This window comes from Sparus aurata, chromosome 5 (assembly GCF_900880675.1).
Source record: "Sparus aurata chromosome 5, fSpaAur1.1, whole genome shotgun sequence".
In the NCBI taxonomy this organism is placed as follows: Eukaryota; Metazoa; Chordata; class Actinopteri; order Spariformes; family Sparidae; genus Sparus; species Sparus aurata.
In genome coordinates, this window is record NC_044191.1 from 27,978,697 (window position 1) to 27,998,866 (window position 20,170).

The 20,170-nt window shown below is 40.3% G+C and overlaps 1 protein-coding gene across 3 annotated transcripts in view; it reads left to right on the plus strand.

The window, feature by feature from the left end:
- Positions 1–19,767, plus strand: part of fancc (FA complementation group C) — a 31,673-nt gene extending 11,906 nt beyond the window's left edge. Inside the window, exons 5-15 of one of the 3 annotated variants that reach the window (XM_030415876.1) lie at positions 2,976–3,083; positions 3,188–3,252; positions 4,042–4,206; positions 4,324–4,480; positions 8,707–8,762; positions 8,883–8,982; positions 11,916–11,991; positions 14,132–14,240; positions 16,559–16,733; positions 17,792–18,007; positions 18,804–19,767. In XM_030415876.1, coding sequence (XP_030271736.1) covers positions 2,976–3,083; positions 3,188–3,252; positions 4,042–4,206; positions 4,324–4,480; positions 8,707–8,762; positions 8,883–8,982; positions 11,916–11,991; positions 14,132–14,240; positions 16,559–16,733; positions 17,792–18,007; positions 18,804–18,875 — 1,299 coding nt within the window. In that variant the 3' untranslated portion in view covers positions 18,876–19,767. Of the gene's footprint in view, positions 1–2,975; positions 3,084–3,187; positions 3,253–4,041; positions 4,207–4,323; positions 4,481–8,706; positions 8,763–8,882; positions 8,983–11,915; positions 11,992–14,131; positions 14,241–16,558; positions 16,734–17,210; positions 17,751–17,791; positions 18,008–18,803 lie in introns of those variants that run through there. The other 2 variants (XM_030415875.1, XM_030415877.1) reach the window with 2 other exon arrangements.
- The last annotated feature ends 403 nt before the right edge of the window (positions 19,768–20,170 follow it).

Sequence of the window (20,170 nt, forward strand, 5' to 3'; positions counted from 1 at the left end):
GCCGCATGTATTTTTTTCTCTTTAAATCATGATGGTGTTTTGCTTTTTCTCCCTCATGTCTTTCCTTCACTCCTCCCTGTCTGTCTCTCCTCTCCACATCTGAGTGTTCCTCTCACTGGAAATGATGAATGCTGGGTACAGCCACATAGCTGCAGGCTATGTCAGATAGTCATTAGCTCAATCGGTCTGTTTCTCCACATCCTGTGCTAGCAGGGGGACCACACAGTGCTGCAGTAACATGGCATGGTCTTTGAGGAGATGACAGATAAGTAAAGCATGAGAGTGTAATATTAGAGGGCCGGAGGATGGACGGTTTGATCGCTTAATCTTTGAGGTGCATCTTTACTGACTCGAACAGGGTGAACCACAGGTAGGCCCTGGAGCCACTGTGGCAGCTTTATAGTTTTGAAACATATGCTGGACTCTTTGCTGACATTGGCTGCTACACTCTGTGTTTTAATTTGGAGATGAAAGTGTCTCTGCAACATTAATGTTTTCATCTTTCTTTTTCCTCTTGGGTGGCATCTCTCTTTCAGTAAATCTGGCTTACTGAAATTATTATTTACATTTCTGTTTTCTTTCTTTAACATAATGAATGGCTGGACATTTTGGAAAATATTCGTATTTCTCAGCTTGTTTGTTTACTGCCTGCTGTAACTTTTCCTTTGCTACCAGATGTTGTGAGTAGACGCTGCACAGAGTCCCAATTAATGAGCTTTAGAGGTTCTTGCAAACATATTTTTGAACTTTGGGCAAAGCCAGGCTGTCACCCCCTACTATACTTTTATGCAAAGCTAAGATAATCACCTCTTTCATACTTAACACCTCTCATCAAACTCTTGACAATAAAAAAGTGTACCCGATCCCATGTGGTAACATCCTTTTATATAATCATGTGTTTCTCAAAGTGGTGAACTTGGTCTCATCCTTGCATGTGTATGGCTGAGCCTTTTTTGAGGATGCCCCTTTCATACCCAATGATTATAGTATCACCTGTAACCTGTTTACCTGTAAAATGTTTTTTGAGCATTCAACAACTATCCCAGTCTTTTGATGCCCCTGTCCCAACTTGTATGAACCGCGTTGCTAGTATCAAGAGGCATTTATTGTGTTTACAAAAATCTGGGTCAAGTTGATGAGCTAAAACATGACAAGACAAGATTCCCCTTGAGTACGGTCATGTGCGATACGTCAAAAAAGATTGCAGATTGTGTTTTATTTATACTTTACACAGCGTCCAACTTTTTTGGATCAAGGTTGTTCTTGTGTGATGTCATCTGGACTGAATATATTTAGACTTTTTATTCATATTGAAGCGCTTTTCTCTGCATTTGTTTTTAAAGCACTATTTGAATACAAATACAAAAAGGATACAACTCTTTCCTCTTTCCCTTCCGTCTTTTTTGTCTCTGCTGTTCTGACCATCTGAGGCTATACTTGAGTCTTTCATTGGTTTTGGGAGAATTCAATCATGGCTTAGTAATTGTTAACAGGCACCCATCAAAACCAACCCAAGACTTTGCCTTGTGCATTTTTCTACGTCCTCCGTTTTAATTTTAGATTTATGGAGGGATCATTTCTATGGCAGCCGCTTGTCCAAGCCCCCAAAGCCAGCTCGGTTGCTGTTTTTCTGTGAGAGAAAGACGGCTTTTGACCTAAAGAATTTGCCATCCATCTATCCATTTGCCCTTCATCCCATTCCTCTGCTGACCACACCCTTTTTTCTCCCTGCTCCAAATGCAGCCGTCGCCGTACGTTCCAGCTCTCTACCATTCCTTCCAACCAGCCTTCCTACTCTTATCCCCCAGCCCCGCTGTGCCTCCCTATTGAGGGTGGGATAAGTGTGATTGGTTTTGTATGTATTCAATGTGCAGGGTTTGAGGGTGCTCAGATGGTAGTGATTGGGGTTGTTTTGTAAGACTGTGTGGAGGGTAAGCATCTTGGCGTGCTGTAGAGCCTGGCCAAAGAAACCACACAGCTCCACCAGCAGCACTGCAGCGCTCCTCTGCCTCGGATTTTGGTTTTTCTCACTCGTTGTTTTTATGTCTTCTCCTTCTTTTTTTCACATGTTGTGCCTCTTTCAATCTCTTTCTCTCCTCATCTCCTGTTGGTCTCCTTTTATCTGCCGTTTGAAGGGGATTTGTACTTTTCAGTCTACTCTTGGGTGTTTCTTTGTTTTCAGTTCATTGGAGTTGTAAAAACAGATGTGAGCTGAAGATGTGAGGCCTCGGCTGTTTCTGTTGGATCGCACTTTCCATCTTGTACCAGTGAATCAACTTATTGTGGTCAAATAGCGAGTACAGAATCCATCCCCAACTTTTTTTCACACTTATGGAGGGAATACCAACGGACAAAAAATCTTGCCAAACACTCAGTTTATTAATCATTTGACCACTGAGTGCAGTGTTTTTATTTTTAAGAATGTTGACTGTTTTTTCTGAACCTTTTCTTGCTTTCAAATGATCTGAGAAAAACCATTCCTCAGTAAAACGTCTTGCAGCGGAAACCGCCAAGGAAAAGTTGACATCCACAAGATTTGAGAATCATTAATGTAACATTATAACTTACAGTACGAGTCCAGTGTTCCCTCTCTTTGTTCCTTCATTATGTCTCGCTTTTCTCACAGCCGAGAATCAGCTGAGTTTATTAGTCTAGTTTTATCAGTGTATGATGAGGCCCCTTCTGAAAAATGCTTGTAAAACACAGAGGCCCTCTGTAACAAAGAATGCTCATTTCTGAAGTTGCTCATATGCTGTCCATACATTCTCACTTACTGGAATGCCTTCTCTCCACTCATGTGGTTCAAACGATGTGACGCCAACAGAGTCATCCTATATTCCAGTAACTAATTAGCTTTGATGTTATGGATCTTGGGGTTCGGGCAGATTGTATTAAAGTCTTGTCCACTGTTATAGATGTACACATAAAGTAATAATGATAATCTACTGCACATTGTGATTCCCGCCCTCCCACAGAAAGTGTTGTGTCAGCTTGCTACAGAGGACGACGATGCTGCAGCGCAGGCAGTAATGAAGCATATGGGTGTCCCACCTAAAGAGTACTATCTCAAACTCCTGAGAAAGGTATTGACCCTTTATTGCTGTTTGCCTGATTCTAGACTGTTTTGACACGTACTGTATGTTTATGTTCGATAAATATGCAAAATGTGCTCTTTCTTGCATTTCAGAGGGTGGCACTGCTGCAAGAAAACATTGGGAAGAGCTGTAATTCTCTGGGTGACATAAATCAAAGGTACAGCACTGTAGAAACTAGGGCTGTAACTAATGATTATATGCATTATTAATTCATCTGCTGATTATTTTCTTGATTAATGCTTGGTTTGAAGTTGGTTTGAAAAATTGTATGCGATGTCTTGTTTTTGCTGACCTACACACCATAACCCAAATAATATCATTTAAAATAACTAACTGTTAATTCCATTATTGTTGATTTCATTGTCGATTAACTTGCTTCACAATTATTTAATGAATTGTTTAGTCTATAAAATATAGAAAAAATGTTCAAAATGCAAATTCAAAACATTTGACGTCTTCATATTGCTTCTTTTGTCCAATTAACATGTAGGAGAAAAAAAGTGGCCAATCCTCGCAGAAGCTAAACTTGGCTCACGAAGTGTTTAAAGTCTTTGCTTGAAAAATGTGTAGATTATCAAATTGTTGGCAATTACTTTTCTTTCGCTTAACTAATTGATTATCGACTTATTATTGCAACTGCATTTACAATACTGTACAACAGAGAAAAGCAAATCACCATATAAATAAAGCTTGAACCTGAACATTTTTGGGGTTATTGTTTGAAAACGTTCACCAAAATGGATCATCTGTCAAAATAGTTGCTGCCTAATTGACCAATTGTAGCAGCTTCCTTACAATCTTGCCTCTTCAATACATAAAATCCCCCCTGTCACGATATAATTAGCATGCAGAGTGGTGTAATGTTTTGAATCAAAACACAAAAATCTTGTGGGTGATTGAAAAGAAGTTCCTGGTGATAAAGATTTGTCTATATGACTCTTCACAGGTGTTCATGTGACAGCATTCTGGCCACATCAGAGGCTTGTGTCCCCCTGGTTACCTGTCCCGAGGCTGCTCCTCTTATTGGTGTTCTGCTGCAGCAACCGGCGAAATGTGCCAGGGCATCACTTAGTGAAGACTTCCTAGATGCTCTGAGCTCTGCCTACTCCAGGTACAGTGAGGGGACATATGAGTGCTGACTTCCTGTTAGGCTGTGACATGTTTCCAAAACCTTTATTGAGTTATGACCAAACACATAATTACATTTGTTTCTGTTTCATTTTTCCAGCCAGTGCTCGTCTTTGGAGGAGCAGACAGTAATCTCTCTGTGGTATCACAACCTGTCCAGCCTGGAGGAGGCAGTGCTCAGTCAGCTGGAGGATGTTGTCACCAACAAAGGGTCGACACCACAGAGGCTAGAGGAGCAACTGGCACAGTCACTGCTGGTGGGTAGTTTAACGTTATGAGGTAAAAACACAACTTAAAAATCAGATTTGCCAAGAATATGAGTTCAGTTCTTGTTTAAACATCAGCTGAACACTGAACTGATTCCCCAATATATAACTTACAATATGTCATTATTGATGAATTTGCTCATTTTATCATAGTTAGTGTTTGAAATATCAGGCGAAGGTTGAAAACATGCCTGTCTTAATTCCTGAGGTCAAGGTCTTCAAATTGCTTGTTTTATCAACAGTCCAAAACTGAAGGATATTTAGTTTACAGTAATAATCAACTTTAAAAAAGACCAAATATTCACATTTAAGAAAATGGAGGCTGTGATCTTGCTTGTATTAAAAAAGACTGAAACAAATAATGAATTATTAAAATTTTTGCAGATTCACTTAACTAAAAACATTCAGCTAGACAATTCATGGAATGATCATTTAAGTTCTAGTTTAGATTACAAGTTACAAGTTCAACTTATGTCTAGCCAGTGTGCAGTGAAACACATGGTTTACATCTCATATATTTTACCTCATTTATCTCCACTAACAACTATTCTGGCAGCATCTTCACGGGGAGGAAAAAAGCCCATTATAACCAAGCTAGAAGGCCAAAACATACTGCACTGTGTTTAGAGAGCTGACATTCGGATCAGATCATAAAAGAGCATCTAAAGCACATGAAAAATATCTGACGTCCACTTGTGGTAGTGTTGAGTGACTAATGATGGCCTCGTTTTACCCTAAAAGAGAGAAATGTTGAGAGTCTTGTACCATTGTACCGTGTTTTTTTCTGATTCTTCACTGCTGTATGAATTGGCAACATTTCATTCAATTGATTAACTGGTGTTGTTAAATGGGTTTGTCATGTACAAAGTTTGACTCATCTGCCCTGCATTATAAAGCCGCACATGAAGAAATTGCTGCGCACTCCATATGTGTTTAGCTCCACTTTTGAAATGCTCCGTAAACTGTGAAACCAAACAGTTTGAATATAAGGCCATCTGATTTTATTATGAGGTATGGAGTTGTAATGTTTTCATATGCATAGTTCTTGGATGCGATCCATGGCTTTTTTTTTGGTGGATCTTTATTGACTGTTTTTGCCTGGCTAACTCACACCATTTGGCTTTGCACTGCATGCGTCTCACATCATTTGGCTAGCTCTAAACTCCATCTCACATCATTTGGCTTGTGCTACACAGCCTTTACTGTGCTGGGTAAGTACTGAACTCTGTGTCGCTTGAGTCCCTGGCCAGTCCTCACTTCATTTAACCTAAGATCATGCCCCGTTCAAAAGTCAGACGTGATTTTTGAATTATGATTAATAGATTGCTATGACTATTTATTGAAGATGATGTCCTCATTACTACAACGCAATCAGAAAATACCAGCAGTGATTTGTGGCTTTTTATTTTATTGCACAATAACCTGGAACTAGTCAGACAAAATAGTGCAGCTTTGGTCAGAAGCAACTGGAGCTGCAGCAATTAATAGATTGATTGTCCACATTTATATTTATTGCCAACTATTTTGATATTTAAACTGGCAATAGACACGTTTCTGCTTCCACATATAATTATGAAATAAATGTTAATTGTTCAGTGTCAAGGATATAGAATACTAAAACCATCAGCGCTTACATTGGTTTCTGTTGAACCTTGCTATCACACGGTGATACACAGTTTTTTTCTGCAACCAGACACCTGTCACCTTATGACACCTCATAGAAGTCTTGTTTTGTCCTCTGTGGTTGTCATTTGTGAGTCTAAAGAAAACTGAAAAAATACAGTGGTGCCAATTATAATACCACTTGGAAACGTTAGGGGAGAAAAGTTGTCTCTTGCCTCTGCAATTAAGTAGGAGTAAGAGTCATTTTTTAGGAAAAAAAAGGTCAAAATTATCTGATTACAGTTTTCTTGAATGTGAATATTTTCAGTTTTCTTTACACAGAAACCTCAGTATCTCTTGATTGTCTTCTTGGGTCCTGATTGCCAATTTTTCACAATTTTCTGAAAGTTATAGACCAAAAAATAGATAGAATATTCAAGAAAATAATTGAGAGATGAATCAACAATGAAAATGATTGTTAGTTGCAGCCGTAGACAAGCTATTGCAGTGAGAAACAAGGATGTCAGTTTGTTTCTGAATTCAAGAAAACTCTGAAATTCTATGCAACAGTGTCTCCCATAATTTTAAGAGTAATTATTCACTAGTAGTCAGGTAATAGAAGTCCCGGGGAGTAGATTAATCCATGTAGACGTTTTTCTACAAATTGTTTGTGCCAAATGGTCTTACCCAGCAACACAATACCTATTTACTGAGGTTAACTGATTGCTTTGCTTTTGGAAGCTATAAATGTCAGCACAACAAAAATTCACCTGCCTCGCACTAATTTCGGTGAAGTTTGTCAGTTGTGTCACCCCTGTTTTCTCGGAGTGATGGTCCGCTTGAGCCGTGTACATAACAGGGTAGAAATCCACACTTTTCCAGTTCCGGAAATGTTCTTTAGAATTAGGACTAACGCTGCATTTGCAGGAATGTGCTTGGTGATTGCACTTGCTTCTGTCATCTTGAGTTTGTAGGAGCTGCTACGTTGGAAAGAGTAGTTCTGTAAACAAATTGATCTAACTCAATGTGTCTGTGTCTGTTTTGAGAGTGTACCAGAGAAGTACGCTTTAATTCTCTGTCCCACCCATTATCCATCTCTGATTGACCTCTGTTTTTATCACCTGGCTGGTTCACACGCACATGTATGCATGCAAACCCTGACACACATATGCCTCCAGTCGCCCTGCTTTGTTTATGATATTGCATCTGGTATAGCGTGTCCGTCGTTAAGAGGGTGGGAGACATACGTTTAGGTTTCACTTAGCCTTCAGGTTGTTTGGATGTCAGATGTGCGTTTCGCACGTGTGTTAAGTCTCTGTTGGCGTACACGTGTGCAAGAGCAAAAATAAAAAAAAATCTAGAGGCGTCTGAGCCGACTGGCTTTTCTCTATCCTCGCCTCGCTTTCACTTGCTTGTTTAAACTGCAATCAAAAATGGGAAACGTGAAATTAGGCCCACATTCCTCGTTTTGGCTCGTCCCACCCCCCTGTGATCCAGTGAGAGACACAGGCCCAATAACAATAAACACTCACTTCCTGGGCCTTACTGCCAAAAACAGGATGTTTGTTGTGTGCTGTAATTGACCCTCCTTGAAGTGTTAGTGGTAAGGTATGGAGGAGGACGCTCAAAAAAAAATAACCCATCTGTTTTCACTAGGGGGAACCGCGACAGTTCGCACACATGCCTGCACGCTGGCATGTAATCCATATACGCAGAATCGCACTGACATACATAAACAAACAGCTACATTTAACGCATGTTTTGCTTGATTTAACGCTGTTTTCTGATCTGAGAGGACAAAAAAAAGTAAGTGACTAATGCACATGTCAAAACTGAGGTCAAAACACTTGATTTGTGTGATGGAACAATGTAATGACACCATGTAAACGCTAGGTGGGGCTGTCTGTTCTTACTGTCCTCACCAAGACTAATTGATCTCTTAGTATGGCCGTTTTTCAGTTTTATTGAACCAGTTTATAGGTCAAAAGTATATATTAGTCTTCATGTATTATAATCATTGTAAATAACAGAAATGGCAGGTTTTTAATGGGTTTTGAGTAAATTCGATAAATCAGAGAGCTTGCTACTAACTTATTCTGGCCCTCTTTTTAGTCTCTATTGTATCACTGCAGAATTAAATGGTGTAAAATAGATTACATGTGCGCGCCCCCCCCATAGTGAAGCATATGTCCCTATGTAAGAGTGTGTGGGGGCGTGAGAGGGAGAATAATTAGGGACTAGAAGAAATGTAAACATGTAGAGGGAGGCAGACATGAGTAGTACAGCTGTTAAATGTTTGCGCTGGGGCGTTTTAGAATGTGTTAAATCTAAAACACATGATGAGTGTGCATTAGGCAGGGATGAGAGAGTAAGCGAGTGTGGGTGTGTGAGGGAAGGTCTGACAGTGGTGAACTGGGTGGTTAGTGGGGAGAGAGTGAGAACAGGGAGGAATTGAGGCGGTTTGGAGGATTGTAGACGATGCAACAGCGACACCCAGTGGTCAGTGTTAACACGCAGGTTTACATCCATGTATTCTTTAATTTGTGATAATGGAAGATGATTTTAGCATCTATGAAGCAGCATGAATTTTCAGACACTGTTTTTGTGTGTTTCAGCCTAAAGCCTGTGCTCAGCACTGCTCCATATACCTGGTCGTGAAAGACATCTTCAGGTGAGTACTCGTGTGTCGTGTACGAGTGTCGTGTTTTGGTTGTTATAACATGTTTTGACCACCTGGTGTGTGTATTTCTGCAAGAGTGTGTGATTATGTCTGCGCCTATGTGTCTGACAGGTCCATCCTCAAGCAAGCTGAAGGGGTCGAGCCTGTGAAGCATCTTATCCAAACATTTACAAGCTGTTTCCTCAGAGAACTGGCACTGCTGCAGCATCAGGTGGGCCTCATATTTCAACAACAGATATAAATATTTGATACATCAAAAAATGAACTAAGTATTATTTTCATGATCAATTAATCTTTAATTGTGTATATTATCAATTAATATATATATAATATATACTTAAAGCCCCTGTACGGAGTTTTTAACTGGATATAGAAAAGCCTCTGCTTTCTGCTGATGTGTCTCTGTTACCTACAACAGCAAATGAGCCCATCAGCGTGAAGATACGCGTGAAGTAGTCTAATTCTATACCTCTGAAAGGCATTGGTCGGGTCGGACCACTGACGAAACGATTTACGGGAGTCAGACCGGAACTGACGACATTCAGGATACGGCATAGCTGTTTTGTTGCTACGCTAGCCAGTGCTAACCGAGCTAAAACTTTTGTCATGGCTGATAATGAGACAAAGAAAAGTAAAAGAATTCGAACCGAAGACCAACGAAAGGCCAAGAGGGAATCCGATCGAGCTAGGGCTAAACACGGATAAACATTGGCGATTCCTTCCAGAGATGGAGAGAGTTGCGGGGCTTGAAGGGAGGGTCGGATCCAGAATTTGCCCGATTCCTCCTAGACAGGTTTGTAAATTTTATTTCATTTATGAAATGTAATGCGGGACGTAGTTTACAGCAATACATGAATTCATGTTGTTACAGCAAAGCTGGCTAACGTTACCACTAGATTAGCTCTAGATACTACACTCGTGAAAACGACAACAAACGTCTTAGATCACGCATCCATTTCAGCTGTGTGTATGCTTCAGCCCAGCCGACCTGCAACGATGCATCGGTAATATCCTCTGTCATTATAAATGATTCAGTTTCTTACTTAGAACAAAACATCCATCACAATCACTGTGACTTTGCTGTAACGCTAGCTCTGTAGCACCGTGGGTAATATATACAGCTGGGAAATTGCAGTGCAACAGCAGCATTACTTTGTTTCACCGGCGGCATTTTATATTAAGTAGAAATACAAATAGACACAGTACCTCGTCCATATGCACGCTGCAGATAGCTGCTAAAAAAAAATAAAAAGTTTTCAAAGCAAGTCACGTCGTCTTTCCGACGTTTCCAAGACAAATCTACACGCGCCGGCCAGACAAACGTCTTCACGACAGTGGGCGCTAGAGCTCATGGGAAATGCAGTTTTCATTCCGGCAAAACACTACCGCTTTCGTCCAGCGGGGCCGCCAAAATCAACACTAAATGAAAAGTCTGTACAGGGGCTTTAATGAGATTTAATAAGGGCATTATTAGGAACATGGTAAAGAAGAGGAAGAAGTAGTTGTTGGGTTTTTTTAAAAAGCAACTGGATTTGAATACCTGTTCTATTACTCTACTGTTTTATTGCAGATGTTTGTGTACCAATGTTTTATATGTTGCATTTTATAATGTTGTGGTTTTGTATGGCTGGTACTTTGGCCAGGTCTGTCTTGTAAAGGAGATCTTGAGCTCTATGGGCGTTCTTGTTAAAATAAAGGTGAAATAAGAAATAAATAGATACATAAAATTACTTGTTTTATTCAACCTTCAGTCCACACCCCAAACATACTAAGTAAAAATAAAGGAAAGCAGCAGATCTTGGCGTGAACAACTGCCAATGTGAAAAACGACAAACTAGTAGTTGGCCATCAGAATCGCTGCCTTTGATATTTGAGTCTATTCACTTAAAGCGAAACTCTCGCAAAAATGCAACCTAGGCTTTTTTTGTGAATGAGTATGAGTCAAACCTTCGTGTAAAAGCATAATTACGACGAAAGATGGGAATGCTACGGGTACTTTTACGATAGCATCAAAATCGCTATTTTTAAAACACTAAGAAGGCTCGACACAACATAAAACTTTGCTCGTAGCATTACCAGGGTCTCTACACATGAAGTCGAGCATTGAGAACATTGTTTGTGTACACAGAGTTTGCTAAAAAGAACGTTTTTGAACAGCTCACCTTAGCAGATGCTTGTTCCGCTAGCCGGCGTCCTGCCAGCCAAGAAGTGTCGATTTCCTAATGCGACTTAACAGGGAGGAGAGTTAAGGTGGATCCAGACGCTGTAGTTTTAATGGTATTAATAATCACTTTTGTAAATGGAGGAGTTTAAACACATCCCTCTTTAGACCGTCACCTGCTGTAACACATTCTACAACAAGTAAGTTTACCAAAGATGTCCAACTACTCTTACCCACCATTTTTGCTGAAAATAAAAGGATGATTACCTTAATGATTCAAGCTTAGACACGCACAGGGAGATGAACAATTTCCTCTCGTCAGCGGGCAGGTTCACTTAACATTTGATGAATTTTCCACATTGTTATCTCTTTATCTCCAGCAGGGAGCTCGCTGCTTACTCACTACACACTACAAACACCTCTGCCTTGTCGACACTAGTGGCAAATAGCTTTTAAATCATTTGTTTGCAGGTGATAAGTTTGTACAAAACACCTGCAAAGTGGAAACCACTGTGAGCTGTTAACACTGATATGTTGCTATGTGCTTTACAACTTTTGTAAAAATTAAATGTTGTCTCAGATGTGCGTCCTGTGTGACTCTGAGGACTAATCTGGCACTCACATGACCAACATTACTGCCAAAAAGCCAGAAAACAGAGGTGTCACGTCCTAGATGTAATGTATCACCTGCTACAGCATTTTGTGAATGTGGCTTTACTCTTTTTCACCTCTGTTAACCAGTAGATGGCAGTGCTACAGTGTGTTTACAGTGCGCTCAGATTTAATGGCTGTAGTCACACTGCACTAAACGCTACCTATTACATGCTACATTAGACATTAGCACCCACTGTATCACCGTTACACAGCCTCCCATTCAAAATGTCATTTTTCAGGCTTTCAGAGCACAGTGATGTATGAGTTCAGGGTAAGTATGATTTACATCTGTGGAGCTCAGGAAAAATGTGTGATTTGTGTTGTTTCAGACGAGCGTCTCTTTGAAGGCCTTGTTCCCAGAGTCACCTCAGAGTCTGCTGCTTCCTCTCTTGACCCTGCCGTCAGGTCAGTGTGTGCATATACACTCATCTATGTGTGTGTGTGTGTGTGTGTGTGCACGCGCGCTTCTGAATATTTCACTTTGACACAATGCACAAAACCCTGTATTGTAAGAAAAAGTCCATTCAGGTATTCTTTAACTGTGTGTCAACAGAGTTTTCCTGCTGCAGAATGAATGGGCTCCTGTGTGTCTTGTTCTTGCTAATCCATTATAGTTATTTAACAACTGCGTTAAGTGTTAAATGTTAAATATAAAAGTTGTCGCACTGTTGACCAGAATATTTAGCTTCTTAAGATTAAGATTCTCATTTTCTTTTTTTGTGAATAACTGAAACCACTGATCATCTTACACAAGCACAATATGACACCTGTTTATTCTTCTCATTAAGAAGAATCTATGCATACTGTATAACCTACACTGAATATGTATTACCGGTGATTATGTATGGGAATCTTTACTGTTGAATGGAGGCACAGGAGGTGAGTGAAGGGGCAGAGTGGAGCGGTGCTTATCAGTGTGTGCCCAGACTGGCCCGTAGGCAGGAATGATTTACATGAATGGGGCCATTTAGGGACACACTGGAGCCCAGCCAGACCTCCGAGTTAATTATTACTGTGTGTGTGTGTGTGTGTGTGTGTGTGTGTGCGCGTGTGTGGTGAAGGGCAATTTTTCACCCCAGACTGAATTGAAATGTTACTGTGAAAAGTAGAGGATTTGAGGTTTTATCATGATTTGTGCTCCCTCTGAAAAAGTAATAAATTAAGACCTTGCATTGCATTGTTAAAACACAGCCTGGGGGGGGGGAAAGCCTGGATCAAGATATCAAGCATGTGAAATATTTGTTAGCGTTTGTTTGTTAATTCGAAGTGTCAGTTCTGTCGGGGTTTTAGTGCAGCATTTGGTCTGTGGTAGCAAAAAGTTGTTTTTGACAGAACAATGTGGCGTGTGACGATCACCACTCTGGAACTTTTAAGCAGTTAAATATAATAGCTGGAAAACAGGAAAAAAGTAATTGCAAGTGCTCGCAGTAGATGATCCAGTCCTGCTTGGAAAATACTTGTGCCTGATGTTTGGAAAGTTGTGCAAAATTGTGCTTGTGTTACCCTCCGGACTAGGGCTCTACCAATATGGCTTTTTCAGGGCCAATACCAATACCAGTTTTTAGAGAGAAAGAAGACTAAAAATCTCTTTTCAGAACTAATATTCATTTGCATTTAAAAAGGAAAATCTGAGTGTCCAAATTTAGAACAATGATAGAAAAAGTGCAATTCCCTCAAGTACTGTTCTTAGGTAGAATTTTAAGATACTTCACTTGAGTATTTTAATTCTCTGCCACTTTATACTTCCTCTCCGCTACAGTTATTTACTAACTCTAGTTACAAGTTACTTTAGTTAGATTCAGGTTATTCAGTGTTATTATTATTGTTGTAGGCCGGATATTGTGTGAGAGGATGCTGCATCAGAGCCAAAGTAGAACATTTTTGAATTGGTTTATTTTATCAGCACTCCCACTCAGGAGACAGGTGTTCACTTGTTGTGTGTCTTTTATTGGAAAGTATTTTGCATTTTAACATTAGAGTAGTTTGACATTTTGGGAAAATATGCTTACTGGCTTTCTTGCTGAGAGTTAGATGAGAAGATTGATTCCACTCTCATGTGTGGATAGTTGATATGAAAGCTTAGCTTAGCTGAGCTTTATGACTAGAAACCTGAGAAAGCAGCTGGCCTGGTTCTCATCCAAAGGTATCAAAATCCATTTATGAGCACCTTTACAGCCCCCTCTGTTAAATCCTTTTTTTTAAATAAGTACGAATTTTAAAAAATGATTCCAAAAAATGCATTATTTTTTTTTAGAATATAAAAATACATCTGATTCCGTGATCGTAAATGAGTTATATATTTTATATATTCACATTTACAAAACACTGGCAAATTAATCAATAATAATAATATTAATAAATGATTTGCAGTTGTAGCTTTATGAGGAACTTCATGCTGGAACTATTTATTGATGTGTTTACCTTAATGTGGAACCATTCCTTTAAAATCAACTAGATAGCTGGCTTTGTATATTGTGAAAAACAACTGATTGTAAAAAGTATACGTGCTACAAGTGATCATTATTACTGCTATCTGTTCTTGCAGAGATGCCTCAGGAGGCCTGGAGACGTCACCTGAACTGGCTCAGTGGCTCATTACAGAGACTGACAGAGGAGGAAGAAGGGGGAGACAGAGACAGCAGCGGCAGCACCAAGTAAGAGTGAGGAGGGCTTGCAGAGAGAATGTGTTAATGTGTGCCTGCTTCCACCACCTTACTGAATGCCTATGTGGTGTTCCTATTTCCATTAGCTGCTGTTGAGGGGGTGGTTCGTCAGATATTTTCCCCTTGCATCACAGCAGAGAGGTCCTGGTGCACTGCGTGGCTCCTCCAAGCACTCATTAGAAGCTATTAGCTTGGGAATAGAGAGAGCTGCGGAGAAAACAAGTGTTGGAAAGCCTTATAAGAGCGAGAAAAGGAGTGCAGAAGAAGAACCAGAGAAGCAGGGAGGAAGTGGACGGAGGAGATGATATCATGTCAGCATGAAACAGAGAAAGGCAGAGAGTGAGCTGCCTCGGTTAGATGGATGTAGAGAAAAAGCAGATAGAGGATGCAGATGAAAAGCAGAAAGCAGTTGATGACCAAGAGATGGAGACAGCAGACTTGATACCCTCCAGCTGCGGTTTTTAACAGGGCCCATTATCCCTACCACTGCTCCATTCTGGAGCTCCATGCAAAATTCCCAAAACATTGTTCCGAGCCAGCGGTGGGAAAGTAGTATGTTGTGTGTTGCTCCGAGCGGAGATGCAGCTGCCAGAGCCCTGCAGAGGGCTGCTGTTGTTCGTATTTAAGAGCCAAGGGGAAAGAGGGGAGATGAGGAAGAGAGGGTAATTTGAGAGATCCGTATCGCTCTTCTGACTTTGAGTCATAGCCTCGTTGTTGCTGCTCTGTTTCTGCCTAAATTTCAGTCGATCAAGTAAGCTTGCCCGCTTCTTTTCCGCGTTTGAACGACAGATGAATGCTGAGTAGACACCCCAGTTTCTCTTAGGCCTTCCACTAATATTGATTTTATTGCTATATGTCAGAGAAACGTGAAAAATGCCTATCACAGTAGCTGCATTTGATGTCTTCGAATGACTTCAATTTTTTTTCTTCTTTACCACAATTAGAATCCCATATACAAGAAAATGTTTGCAAACCTATTTCTCCTTCATAGTTGTTCATTTCAGCGCAGGACAAAAGCATGCACAAACAAAGGACCAAGACATATTTGCTGTAATTGCATAAAAAACTTGAAAGGCCAATCCATTGTTACATTGACAAGTCATCTCAGCTACAGTCACACACTCCCTTTTGCTATCCCACTTTTGCTGCTCTGCCATCCCTCACTTGTTTCTTGCAGGACTGCCTCCCACATTTTTTGCTGTGATGAGTGAACGAAACGCTAAGTATTATAAATGTCAACAGGCCAGAAGAGGTGGCATTAGATAGAAGAAAAGTCATCTATATTCAGGTTAGATTTTGTAGCTTGAGATGTCATTTCATTCTAAAAAAAGCATAAAACTGATGCTCATCACTTTTTATAAAATCTTTTTTTATGGGATGAATGTTACCAGCTGAAAGAGCCAATCACAGCTGCCCCTCAATGGGATGTCACATCTGGGAACAAATGATGAGATTAAAGTCTGATTCTGAATCAGATCTGTATAGAGGCTTTGTCTGTCTCTGATCATCCATTGTTCCTGTCACTTGGGGGGGGGCGGGACTAGTATTACTGGCAGCCACTCAGAGTCATGGCTCATTAATAAAGCTCTTACGATGTAAATGACCCCAGACAGCCTGTTCTCAGAGGGTTTGTGTGGCGCCCTAGAAACCAAATTGTTTCAAAAAAAAAACTTTGGCGCAAAAACATCATAGAACAGTAGTCATTTCAATTTCTTTTCTGCTATATTGTGACGTTTTGTTTTTTTTATTGTTTGGACAACCTGAGTGGGAATTATTGGTAGTTTGGGGCTGGAATTGGAGAAGGAGAAAGTTGTACATATTCACACACATTCCTTGGAAAAAGTGAGGCTGGGATGGGTGAAGTGCCAGGAGCTAAATCAGACCACCCTTAGCACTCTGAGCCTCATAGACTGGGAAAGCTGGGAACAAACTGAGATTTTCAGCTGCATGTTTTCATGTAACTGACATTTTACAACTAATCATTCTAAAGACCCTGTTCCAAAAACGTTTGGGCGCTGTGTAAAGATAAAACAATAACCCTTTCCCTCATTAATTTAATCAATTTTTCAAAATATATGCTTGTTCTATATGTGATGCCAGCAACACGTTTCAAACAAGTTGGCACATGTGTGGAAAAAGAGTTGTCTAATGCTCGAAGAACACCTGTTTGGAACATTCTACAGGTAAACAGGCTGATTGGGAACAGGTGTTAATTAGATGGGTCATGGAAGGGGCATCCTCGAGAGGCTCAGCTTTGGCAGCTACCTGTCGTGCTAAGCATTCTTCCTCTTACTCCTCCTGTCCTGTAGGAGGCATCACAAAGTGTTCGAGGCCTGGTTCCTGCTGGTTCAGTGTGGCCACTGGGTGCAGGTGGCTGTCCAACTGCTAGTGACATCAGAGCCCGAGGACTGTGGGCCCCTCCTGTGGCTGCTGACCTTCTACCACCACCCCACCAATCAGTGGCACCACAGAGAACTACAGCTGGTGAGAATTTCTGCTAAATTAAAATATTTCTATTTATCGATTGTTTTCCCTTCACGTTCCTTTTTTCGTTTCGTTAGCAGAGTGGCTCTAGAGATGGAAGTGTTGGTCGGCCAGTCCATCACTTTTTTTTTTCTTAACAGAAATATCTCAACAACAATTGGATGGATTGATCCTTAGAAATTCAGTGATTGCCGAAGTTGACACTCAACTACTCCAGCTGTACTTTGTGTTACAAAGTGTTACATTTTGTGTGACGACACTTACGCAAAAGTTAGAATGATAATTAAGATAAATATGTTAGCACATAGCTCAAAGCCTCTTTCCACCCTTACAGAGCTCCTGTCATGGCTGAAGAATCAAGGTTTTGTTACTTGGTAGCCATTTAATTTTGAAATCTATTTAGCCTATTTTTACATTTGAATTATGTTCTGTCTCACCACATATTGCTACTGCTCTGCTCCTTTATCACTGCTGTAGCTAAATGGTAAACAAAGGCACTGTACCGAAGTTTAGGAGAAGGAAGTAGTGTGGATATCATAACTCAACAACACAACAACATGAGTGGCCTTTTTTCTTCTTCTTCTTTTGGCAGGTGAGTCGTCATTTAAAGCCATAGAACAAATACAGAGAAAAGGGAATAAGACATTAAAGAATGAATTATGGATGAACCCAGTCCGAGAGTGAGAGAATGAGACAGTGGCGAGGAGAGAGGGAGAGAGAGATACAGATGAGAGAGGGGAGCCGGGTGAAAAGGGTGATGTAGTATTGATTTTTCAGTGAGTGTCTGGCCAGCTGGCCTGAGTTTCATCTCTCTGTCTCCTGTTTGTCCGCCTCCTCTCATAACCCTGGGAGACTCGCTGTCGTCGCCGCCATCTCTCTCCCATTACGACTCTACGTTTGACTCATTGGGTTATCTTTCCTCATCATTTGTGAATTACTATAAAATTTATTGATTTTTATTTGCAGGAAAGATACTTAAAGCGAAGCTTCTTGTTTCCAGTGCGGTCTATAAATAAAGTAAGCTGACCTTAAACCTGTCATGTGACCCATATTTCTAGGTGCACGCCAGAGAAGCATGGGACCACCTACACTCATTTTTCTTGATCTCAGCTCATCCTCTTCCTGTTGACTGCCTCCAATCATTGGTCTCTCTGCTTTCATCAACACAACCTCAGCAACCGTCGCCATCTCCATTATTGATCCTCAACCTCTTAGTCAACTTTGCTGTTTTCTCCCAACACTCGCTGAGTGCATCAACGCAGATTTTACAGGCGGTGAGGAAATGATCTGTTTTCTTCCCCTGAAAAATCTGTTCGACTCTGTTTCAACAGTCCTGCAACACGAGTCTTCGTGCATTTATGTTCTGCTATGAAAAATACATTTTTGAGACTGGAAGGTAATTTTTGACCTTCGAAATGGCAATTGACAAAACAATCTCACTACTACTAGAATTTAAGTAGAAATATAAATATTTCAGGTCTGTGTTGTACACAAAGTATATCGTAATGTATAATGCGTGATAATAATCATACTTTGGACAAGTGTGTTGTTTTGGCAAACTATTGGTTGAATTCTGCATTGGATGTTAGATGCGTTGAGCATGGGGGTACTGTAGAAGTATTGTGTTGAATTTTATATCGTATTATACCATGGTCTTCACAGGTGATCATCTCACATTACATTTGCTAGTCAACTAGCTTCTTGAGGCCGGAGTAGTGAACAAAGTTTCCATTGCATAAGAACCGTAAAGGATGTAGTGATGGTGCTGATGTGATGAGTGTTTTTCCAGCTATTAGGCAAACCCAGGAGTGAGATGTTGTGGCTTCTGAAAAACGTACTGGAATATAAAGATCATGGTATAAAAAGGAACATGCCCTTAAAATTAATGGACTCCACTTTGTCTGTTAATTCCTGATATTGGACACTTTATCGGCATTATTCGTTATATATACCACGAGTTATGTCCCGTTTCTTGTTAAAAAAAAGTGCCCTTCTAGAAACCAGTTTTGCTTCTCTGCCTTGTTACGAGCAATAGCCCTATATTTTTTTGTTTTTGTGTGTGTGTGTCAGTCCAGGTGGTGGATCAGTCTGGTCTGGTTGATGAAGCAGCGTGTGTTCTCAGCTCACTGCAGCCCCGACTAAACGAAGGAAGCCGCTCGTCAGACGACTGTAACAGAGTTCATCTCAGGATCACGGCACTTCAAAACACACTTATACATTCGGTATAGAGTCCTGCTGAGAATCAAGTACACACACTCTAAAAACAGGTGGGAGTGCATACCCACACACACACACACACACACATTAATGCATATCATCACACCGTGGCAGAGAGTTCATCCTCGGCTCAGGGTTTTTTCAGGGCACCTTTGCAGAATGACAAATAGCCACACTTTTGTGTCGACATGCTGCGGTACAATGACAGGAGTGTGTCAAAACAGCCCGAAGAGGACAGATTATGTGGAGAGGCTACAATTATATACGCACACACACGCATAACACAGCTACGAGGCCCACAAGGACACTTGAGCAGTGACAGATCACACTGAAAAGAAGCAGCAGCTCGTCCAACATGTCCGAGTCCTCCCACTCGTATAATTGTGCGACAATATAAATCCTTCACGCTACACGGGCTGACTGAAAGACGTTATGGTTTGGAGGACAGGACGAGCGTATGACAGTTATCTCTGCATATTTATTATTTGTGGTAAAATGTGTTTATATGAGAGACAAATTCTCACAGCACTGTGTATATTATAAATGTAAATCCTTAAATGTAATGTCAGTTCTTCCTCTGTGAACATTTTCTATTGCCTATTATTTATGAAAAGAAAATTACTTTTGTGTTTTATCCATAATCTTAAGCGTAGACATTTAAATTTGAGAATACCGTGCTGATGCTCCTACATGGCGAGTAGTTGACTGCTGCTGGGGCTGGACAGAAATGTAAACAAATGCACATGTATATGAACATTTACATTTTTTTATGTCTTGGTAAAATAAAATAAAATAAAAAATATTTGGTATTATTTAAGTTTTGTTTTGAATTTGCTACATGATGCACTTGTTATTATTTCATGTGATTAGTCGGAGATTTGTTTTCCACCATCACAGCAACATTATGTAGAAATTGGCATTTTGTGTGACATCCTAGGACTGGTACATGAAGGTTGTAGTTGCTTACTATAAATAAAACTCATGACGTCCTAACAATGTTATGTGTTGAAACGTGTTGATCCTCGACTTTCACTGAAGTTACGTAGTTCAGAAACAAGTAATAGGGGGGCAGAGTGGTTGAGACGGACACCATTCACCCTATTACACGACACTGTACCATCAAAATTATTCTGAAATTATTTTTTTTAGGTCAAAAAATTACATATGTTTGCTTTTAAAGTTAATAAAATGGGCTAAAGATTGGAGTTATTACTGGACCA